The 10,112-nt window shown below is 41.4% G+C and overlaps 1 protein-coding gene across 1 annotated transcript in view; it reads left to right on the forward strand.

Moving 5' to 3' along the window:
- Positions 1-8,971, forward strand: part of SPICE1 (spindle and centriole associated protein 1) — a 29,341-nt gene extending 20,370 nt beyond the window's left edge. Inside the window, exons 12-17 of the mRNA XM_009993425.1 lie at positions 1,095-1,310; positions 3,422-3,816; positions 5,128-5,299; positions 7,572-7,674; positions 7,999-8,086; positions 8,918-8,971. Coding sequence (XP_009991727.1) covers positions 1,095-1,310; positions 3,422-3,816; positions 5,128-5,299; positions 7,572-7,674; positions 7,999-8,086; positions 8,918-8,971 — 1,028 coding nt within the window. The remainder of the gene's footprint in view (positions 1-1,094; positions 1,311-3,421; positions 3,817-5,127; positions 5,300-7,571; positions 7,675-7,998; positions 8,087-8,917) is intronic.
- Positions 8,972-10,112: the final 1,141 nt, after the last annotated feature.

The following is a 10,112-nucleotide window of genomic DNA, read 5'->3' on the forward strand; positions in this document are numbered from 1 at the left end:
TGAAACACTTGAGATATTCGGGTTTCTGTGCTCAAGTTGATGTGGAACATCTCTGAAGTGACAGTAGTGGCTGAGAAAGAAGTAGGGGGCATGTCATAAGGGCAAATAGTGTGTGAGGAGGATGCTTTGGAAATGCAGTTCTGTACAGTGAAACAAGGCAGAAAGATGTTTTTCATTTCTTGCCACAGTCATTGGGTAGCAGGTGGCAGGTTTTTAATTCAATCTCAGGACCTCAGTAGGGTGAACCACAAGCAGTATCTTATGTGAACAGCTTTTTCTGGCTCTTTGGCTTTCAAGGGTGTTTTTTAGTCTCTTGCATTTTGAGATCAGGTGTGTTCTGCTTATTTTCCATTAATGCCTCTTTTGGGAACAAATGTACTGAACAAAATTATGAAGGGAGAATTCAATGATAGCACTGATGTAGTAGAAGATGGAAGCGTCTTAAAATTACTGTGGTCTCACAGTTAACTACAACTTTGATTTCATGGTATTCATTTTGTGCCTTCCTGGTATGTTCAAAGTAGTTGGCAACATAGGCACAAGCTACTTGTAGTTAAATACAAAAGAATTAACTTTTTTTTTTTCTGAAACAATGTTTGATTTAAATTAAGTTATTAAGAAATTATCAGAGAGCTTAAAAAAGCTTTGAATTGTTTTCCACGCCACCATTTTTGCCATCAAATTTATAACATTCAATAGGACAAGTGCATAGGTTTGTTTTTGTCAAGAGAATATTAGCAAAGGCAGCTCACTGAAATACCTATTCTTCACAAGTAACATGTCTGTAAGTCTTTGTGCATGGGCTACAAGAAGGTCCCTTACTAGTATCCTGGAATCGTGAGGCTACATGTAGGAGCTCTTCTTGCTTTTAAGGCCAATGACAACTTGTGCTGTCCCATGAAAGCGTTCTTCAGGAGGAAGTTAGCAGTGTGAGGAGAGCATATGCTAGGAACATACACTAGTCTGTTTTCTCAGATACCTGAACATAAGAGGTGGTATTGAGAATTTTTCCTATTGCACTAGAACTGGGGTTTTTTTTATGCTTTAAAAAAATTTAATCAAAAATTCTCTCTCTGCTTTATCTCTTTCTTTAGAAAAACCTGATGTGAGCTATTTTGAGCCTAGGGCTGATGCAGGCAACGGGGAAGGTATGCTGAAATTCCCACAGGAAGAACTTCCTTTCAAGTTTCCCCAGAGGTCAGGTGCTTTGGGAGCTGGTGGAAGCTTGCCGTCTCATGTCTTCCAGCCAGCTGTGCTGTTGTCACCTCCCCGGCAGAGGAGCAGTCAGGAATTGTCTCCCCTCCAGAATGGTGAGATCTCTGGTTGTAAAAGATTTGAGAGTCTGTGTAGTGTGTCACTGTTTCAATCTGGCTTCAGCCCCCCTTGACATTTACTAAGCAGTCAATATATGGTAGCATAGGAATCTCAACAGGCAGCAGCAGCAAAGCAGGATGGGTCAGCATCAATCCCAAAAGGACAGGCTCATTGCTTGTCAGAGGTAAAAGCCCTTCTAGACAGAAGTCACCCTATAGCTGAAATACTGACATGTGGCACCAGTTGCGCACTCTGGATTTGTGCAAAGTGTTTGATGCATAAAAGGATAAAAGGCTATGGAAAATGGGGGCCCTTTCCAGGAGACAGGAGACCTGGTCATGTGGGATATGGAGGAGGCTGAGGTGCTCAATGACTTTTTTTACCTCACTCTTCACCCACAAGGGCTCTGGTCTCATCACCCAAGTTACAGAAGGCAAAGGCAGGGACTGCAAGAAGAAAGATCTGCCCACTGTAGAAGAACAAGTTTGAGACCATCTAAAGAACCTGCAAGTGCACAAGTCCTGATGAGACCCATCTGTGGCTCCTGAGGGAATTGGCAGATGAAGTTATAAAGCCACTTCCATCATATTTGAGAAGTTGTGGCAATCTAGTGAAGTTCCCACTGACTGGAAAAGGGGAAACGTAACCCTGATTTTTCAAAAAGGGAAGAAGGAAGACCCAGGGAGCTACAAGCCAGTCTCACCTCTGTGCCCTGCAAGATCATGGAGGAGATCCTCCTGAAAGCTCTGCTAAGGCACATGGAGAAAGTGGAGGTGGTTAGTGACAACCAGCATGGCAACATCAAGGGCAAATCATGCCTGGCAAACTTGGTGGCCTCCTATGGTGGGGTCACAGCATCGGTGGAAAAGCAGAGAGCAACTGATGTCATCTACCTGAACTTGTGCAAAGCGTTACACTGCCCCACATGACATCCTGATCTTTAGGTTGGAAATAAATGGATTTGATGGATGGACCCCTCAGTGGATAAGGAATTGGCTGGGTGGTTACACTCAGAGTTATGTTCAACAGCTCATTGTCCAAGCGGACACCAGTGACAAGTGAGGTTCTTAAAGAGTCAGTGCTGATGACGCCAAGCTGTGTGGTGTGGTAGACATGCTGGAGGGAAGGGAGACCATCCAGAGGGAGTTTGACAGGTTTAAGAGGTGGGCCCACAAAGTTCAATAAGGCCAAGTGCAAGCTCAAATAGCAAATGGATTAAGAACAGCACTGAGGAGAAGGACTTGGGAGTGTTGGGTGACGAGAAGCTCAACATGAGCTGGCAACATGTGCTTCCAGCTCAGAAAGCCAGCAGTGTCCTGGGCTGCATCAAAAGCAGCATGGCCAGCAGTTCAGCAGAGATGATTCTCCCCGTCTACTCAGCTCTTGTGAGACCCCATCTGGAGTGCTGTGTCAAGTTCTGGAGCTCTCAACACAGGAAGGACATGGAGCTCTTGGAGTGAGTCCAGAGAAGGGCCACAAAGTGATCTGAGGGCTGAAGCACCTCTGCTATGATGACAGGCTGAGGGAGTTGGGGGTGTTCAGCCTGGAGATAAGAAGGCTCCAGGGAGGGACCTTATAGTGGCCTTACAGTACCTGAAGGGGCTACAGGAAAGCTCGAGAGGGACTTTTTGCAAGGGCAGGTAATGACAGGACAAGGGGTAATGGCTTTAAACTGGAAGAGGGGAGATATAGTTTAAACATTGGGAAGACATTCTTCATTGTGAGGGTGGTGAGACACTGGCACAGGTTGCCTAGGGAAGTTGTGGATGCCTCATTTCTGGAAGTGTTCAAGGCCAGGTTGGATGGGGCTTTGAGCAACCTGGTCTAGTGGGAGGTGTCCCTGCCCAGGCAGAGGGGTTGGAACTTGATCTTTCAAATGTCTTCCAACCCAAACCGTTCTGTGATCATACAATATTAAACCTGGTGAGCTCTTGCAGTAGGATCTTGCATACAGCAATTTTGATCAGTAACATAACACCATTTAGACTGGATGTTAAAATTCAAGTTACTGCTTTATTATTACTAGTTTTATGCAATGAAGTAATTGTTGGTTTCCTTGATGAGGATTGCATGTCTCTTTCCTTACTGTTCCTTTGTTTGTTTGTAGTGTTTACAGCCATTTCTCAGTCTCCTGAAAACGTGGAAAGAGAACCACACAAGGAAAGGAGCTCACCTCCTTCCCTGCTAGCACAGAGCACAACTGAGGGAGATTGTCTTACTTCTCAAAGGCAATCAGTTCGTCCTGCAGACAAAGACTTGGAGAGTTCCCATGAGAAAATCAGCCTGTCCTGCCCAGGTAACACGAGAAAAAACAGTACAGCTGAAGAGTTATTTCAAAATGGTGATCTGCTGAGACAGATTGCTGAGCTCACACGGCAGAACTCACTAATGAAGGCTCAACTGAGCAGATTTGGAGGCTTCTCTGAAGACAGAAGTGACTGCCTGCACCAGCCAGACCCAATACGAAATGCAAATGCTAGTCCAGACTCCTCACAAGGACAGGTGAGAATTTAACAGAAAAGTAAGGCTGGATGCCTCTTTCTGCTTTCCCATAGCCCACTGAGGCTTTAAGGCTGTGTTTCCCTGTTGTCATTTATTTTAAGGAAAAGAGTAGAAATACAAATACTATTTTTGTTCATTTGCTTGGAGACTTTGATTTTTTTATCATTCCCTAAGGAGCTCAACAGTAGTTCCTCATATTTGGCCTATGTTGCATATGGGTGCTGAATAGCCCCAAGTGTGCAGCACATGTATAAACTTAGGATAAGGTTATCCTTCAGAGAGAGAGGTGTGACTGCAACATGATCAGGCATGTCTCTTGTAGCTTGAGTAATAAAAACAGTGAGAGCACTGCACCTACCCACAGGTTCTTGTCAAGCTTGTGAGATATATATTTAAATCCATGCCATGCATCCTTTCTGCTATGGCAACCCAGTGAGATTAAAGTTGATTCAAGTACATCTCTTGCAAATACTTGATTATAGTGTATGTATTAGTTAGGTCTGTCATGTCTTCTCCTGCTGTGTGGTGAAAATCCCAAAATCTTTGAGAAAGCGAGTACTTGAAGGCTTCTATTCACATTGAAAACCTTTATTCTGCAACTAAGCAGCTATTCAGTGGCACCCCAGTGAGTGGAGTTAACATCACAGAAACACCTGATCCCTGCCCTCCCTACTATCTTTCCTTTTGTTCCATCACAGTGGCTAAATTACTGTTCAGTAAAGGATCCCCAAGATTTTAAATCTCCTCATGTAAATATAGGCTGTGTTGTCACTTCCCGCATTGTATTTTGTTGTGTAATGTTTAGTCATTTAGCTGTACAAGATGATGCAAACTTTTTTTAAAAAAAGTTGTTTTAAAAGTGTTACTTTTGTGGAAGCAGTTGCTGGAGTGGTGGGGGGGGAAGAGGTAAAGTGGATAAAAACCTGGTTTAAGGATGAGTTCCTGGATACTTCTGCTAGAAATATGCTTTTGTTTCCCCACACCATCCTGAATGTGTGTCTTTCTGATTAAATATTTTCTTAATTACAGTTAAATGTTGGACAGTTGGGGTTTTTATGGTGGGTTGTCTTGCTTTTTTTTAATGAGAGAAACAGTAGCTGTTTTTTCCTGTTTGTAGGAAGACCAATTAAATATTGTTTGTTAGGCCAGTTAAGGACCTAGATACAGGACAGCAAAAGAGACAAAATCAGATGTTTCACGGCAGGTGCTGTGTAATCTTATTTATTTTCATTTTGAAAATGAATTGCATGGAAGTACTTGAGATACATTGCATGCTTTTAATTGGAAGTAATTATACAATTACCTAAGCAGACTCCTCTTATGGTATCGAAGAGCTTGGAGGAGAGAATAGTAGAGCTGAATCGCCAGAGCACGGAAGCACGTGATAAACTGCTGCAGCTGATAGACCAGCAGAAATTAGCTGCTGCTGATGTGGTCCCTCCAACAAGACCTCCTGCTCTGCCCCCATCCCTAAATAACACCGGTAAGTATCCAGCTTCAGGAGAAACAAAAAATAGGAACACAATGTTTTTTCCCCTTTTGAGAGTCCTCTGCCCTTGCCTGGTTGGATCAGCAGCTGCAACCCGCAGTACGTTTGCTGTTAAGGACTGTGTGCTACAAACGCTCCTTACTTTAGAGAGCTAAAAGTGTATCAGCTAAGCTTCTCCTAAAGTTAGTTTCATAGTTACTAGTCTGCTGCAAATAGTGTGCTTCACCGTAAACATCTCCCACAACATCCTCATAGATAAACTGAGGAAGTGTGCTCTTAATGGACAGGTAGCGAGGTGGATCGTGAAGTGGTTGAAAGGAGGAAGTCAGAGAGTTGTGGTCAATGGGACAGAACCTAGTTGGAGGTCTGTGAGTAGTGGAGTCCCTCAGGGGTCGGTACTGGGACCAGTGCTGTTCAATATCTTCATCAACGACCTGGATGAGGGAACAGAGTGTGCACTCAGCAAGTTTGCTGATGACACTAAACTGGGAGGAGTGGCTGACACACCAGAAGTCTGTGCTGCCATTCAGAGAGACCTGGACAGGCTGGAGAGTTGGGCAGGGAGAAACCTGATGAAGTTCAACAAGGGCAAGTGTAGAGTCTTGCATCTGGGGAAGAACAACCCCATGTACCAGTACAGGTTGGGGGCTGAGCTGCTGGAGAGCAGTGTAGGAGAAAGGGACCTGGGGGCCCTGGTGGACAGGAGGATGACCATGAGCCAGCAATGTGCCTTTGTGGCCAAGAAGGCCAATGGCATCCTGGGGTGCATTAGAAAGAGTGGGGTTCTGTGATTCTGTCATCTCTGTTATGTCATTATCTGCAGAACCATTCTGCTACATAGTCACTGATGGGCAGAACTAGGCTATTTAATCAGTCCTCTCTGCTGGATAATTTTTTATGAAAAGACTAGATATTTACATCAGACTTCTAGAAATTACAGCACAGTGGTTTTCCAGTTCTCAACCACGTTTTAGTTTTTGGTCTTTTGGGTGCTCTTTCCATTAGGCTATCTTGCTGAGTTACTGCCAGAGCAAATAAATACTTGAAGCTTCCAGTCATTTGAAGAGATAAATTAACAATAGGAATAGTTTTGTTTGTCCAGGATCCATAGATTAGCTGCCATGTGTAACTATGAACAAAATTACTCTCTAGCAGGTGAGGGCTGCTTTATTTTTTCATGGGATTATTGCAATTACTGGCAGAACTGTGCGTGTTTACCCAAGTTCTGCCTAGGACACCCACCCTTTCCTCCTTCCTAAACCTCAGAGGATGTAAAAAGGGAGGACTTGAGGGGGAGGAGAGATCACATGTGCATACATATGCATGCAGGTGCATATGCAATGACTCATGCAGTGGGATTGTAACACTTTTAACACTTCTGTGGCTGTTTGTTAAAGGATTTTCACTAGTCAGTGGGGTAACTCTAGGTTTCCTTTATTGACAACTCAGAGTCAGGCCATCACCTCTGTGAGTGGCAAAATACTACTGTATGTACTCTTGTTATGCGCTATGTAATTGGATTTCTTCTTAAGAGCTCTTGGAGTTTTTCCATGAACCCTCAGTTCCTTAATTCTCCATCATTTTTCAAAAATCCACAAAAGCCAAGATTCAGCATTTCATTGTCTTGTTACACTCTACTGCTGCATGAGTTCATCAAAGCATGCTTTGGTCACCGCCATCACGTACTTTCTTTGTCACCCACCTCTGAAATTCTAAGAAGAACTCCAGTTATTCTATTAACCTATGCCTTAGCCTTTAACAAATGTTTATTTGAAGTTAATCACTTGTTTCTTGTTTATTATAATGTTCTAAGATTATGACACAATTAATTTTCTGTTTATTCAGTTGGATTGGCTTTTAAACCAGCCATGGTAAGGGCTATACAAAAGGCAATAAAAAGCAGCTTCCGAGTCTCACGTTATTCTACAACACCTGCATTCTATTAATCATACATTCAACATCTTGTTTTCTAATTCTTAAGTAACCTTAAATTCTCAAAAAGGCCTATTTTCCTTTACATGTTGTAGCATAAATTCAGCACAGTAAGTAAAATCTTAAAGGAACAAAGCAAAGAAATCAGAAGTCTCTGAGCCTGTTTCCAGGGTATGGGGTTCATGTTTAGCCTGATGCTTTGAGTCTGATCTATATATTATATGCAATTGTGAAGAGTTATGCAGTGGCCCTCCAAAAACAGGAAAATTAAATTTAAAGTTTTAAAATGATGTTGTGTTCTCCTCAGAATTACTGATTATTATTTTTTGCCTAGAAAATGCAAGGAGGACAATTGAAGTATCTTTTCCTGTGGCAGTGTCTATGGACAGCTCCAAAGAAGACAGTGTTTCCTCTGCCAGTATGAGCAGTATCAGAAGGTAAAAGTTAACCCTTTATTGTTTCATTTTTATAATATCTCAATTGTCTATGCAGCAGAAATTGTTCACAATGAAAATATTCTCAACTTTTTATTTGGCTTCACAAACTTTCCCTAATTCCATTATACTTATCTCTGTGGAAATGGCACAGAGTCCTGTCACAACTTCCATTGTTTGTATTTAAAATACCTGCAATGTGACATAAAACAGGTTACATATGTTGTTGAAGACTATTTATGAGGGGTCCTAACTCAGGATGCAAAACATTATTCTAGTAGTCACTGCTGTTTTTCACTTTTTCCATCTCATTTTGAATGTCTGCAGGTGTGTAGGAGATTCTAGCAAGCCTAGTTCATCCCTAAGTGCCACGTCAGAAAGTGTGACATTAACTCCTGCCAGCCAAAGACCAAAGGTAAGGCTGAAAGATCTTCAGCCAGAAAGTTTGACTGTGGTGCCATATAAAGAAAAATTAAGACTGAGAAACAAGAGAGAGCTCTGTCCTACCTCAAGTCTACAGAGGCCAATTGTAGTTGATTCATGGCAGTTTGGATTCTAGACAATTGGTAGGGGGAGTGCTAGTGACAAAGCTGTTACTTACAGATTAATAATCCTGTAACTACACTTCCTGCTCTGACATCCTTGTGTGTTAGCACTGGAAACCTCTGGCAGTATTTCATAGTGGCTCTGAGAATTTCATGTAACCCTGATGATGTACTGGTAGAGCCACCTATGAGAGGCAAGCGAGCTCTTACCTAGCTGTTGCACAAGTCAGTTGCTGAAGGAGAAATCAAACCAAATGCAAAGACAAATCACCAGGCTGGATTTCTAATTCCTGATGTGCAAAGAGAAGAACAGACTACAGTGAGATGCTTTCATGGGGACCTTCAGGCAGCTGTACAGCCTGGTAAACCAGTCATAGATCTGTTTTTATGCTTGAAAGCAACAAAGCAAGTTTCTGTGCTTGAAATAACCTAAATTAGGAGTGATAAAGAGAAACAAAATTGGGGTCCAGAGCTCCCTATTCTGAAGTGTACATCCTCAAGGGGAAATTAGAAATACTTAAGGTAGATGCTTAAACTAGCTGTCTGAAGTAGGTGGTGTGACTGCCTTTATGGTGCCAATGGGAGACAACTGCTGCGTATCAGTGAACTGAATCATAGCAGTCCTACACAAGCTAGCACTAACTAGCACATCTGTGGGAAATTTCTGATGTATGAATTTCAGCTGGTTTCTTCTTTTGCAGGTGGAGAAGCAAAAAGAAGAAGGCTGGTTTGCATTGTCAATGCACATTATGTAAAGAAAGCTGCGATCAAGTCCTGATCCTTTTTTTTTTTTTTTTTTTTTTTTTTTATGGACCACAATTAGATCACAATAATCCCCCTCTCCAGATGTACAGTTTAACTCTAAAGTGCTTTCATGTCAGTGTCATTAGTATGAAAGGTCCATATGCTTACTGCATTTGTGCTGTAGAGAGCACTGTAGGAAGTCCTGGGGATGAGTTTCTAAACTGGACATGCTGCTGTGACATTGCCCTTTTTCACTGAAAAAATCTTTCACAGGATTGTGAACTGAAGCTGTGATAGCTGATAGCTGTGATAGATATGCTGAAGACAGGAGGTTTTAGCATGTATTCACCAAAGATACAGGAATGAAAAAAATAAACAAGAACTAAGATTGAGGGAGTGTACAGATGTTCAGAAGCAACCTGGAGATTAGGAAGCCAGTCTGTTTCTGCTGGCTGAAGAGTTTGCATCAGAAATAATTTGCCCTTTCTGTGGTTTAAAGTTGCTTCCAAAAGTTGTGTTTTCAGTGCAGTTAATTTATCAGAGATTACATCTGTACTTGAGGATTGCTTTTTAAAAAATCTTATTTAGTATTTTTATGGTAAATATAAAGTGACTATTTGAGGTTGAAATCAGAATTTCTATTTGCTATATATTAAAGTGTGCTTTTCTTGTTACAATAGAAATGCTTTGCAAGTACAATAGTGTTAAACTGCTTTGTTATGTATGTATATAGTACCCACCATGTTTTAATATTGTTTTTATTTTACTTTTTTTAATAGCCATAATTTTTTTCTTAACAGTTAACAATAAAATCTAGGGCTGTGAGGAACTTCTTATAAATCTGTTCATTACATTGTAGTAAACCTGGGCAAAAACCTTTATAATGGAAATGAAAAATAACTGCAAGTCTCAAAACTCAATTTTAAGTTGTCTTTATTTTTTTTTAACTGTTAAAGTTGCTTCTAAATGGGATGTGGCATTAAGAGACCAGCCCATATCCTTTCAATTGGATCAGTTTTAGAAGAATGAAGATGCTACTTTTCCTTTTCTTGCCTTTTTTTTTTTTTAAGGCGCATTTTGTTTTAGAAAATCTAAAAAATGTGAGATTCAAAAGAGGATGTGTTCAAATAGTCAGTGACATTTCTCCAATTT

This window comes from Chaetura pelagica, unplaced genomic scaffold, assembly GCF_000747805.2.
Source record: "Chaetura pelagica isolate M959 unplaced genomic scaffold, ChaPel_1.0 scaffold101, whole genome shotgun sequence".
Taxonomy (NCBI): domain Eukaryota; kingdom Metazoa; phylum Chordata; class Aves; order Apodiformes; family Apodidae; genus Chaetura; species Chaetura pelagica.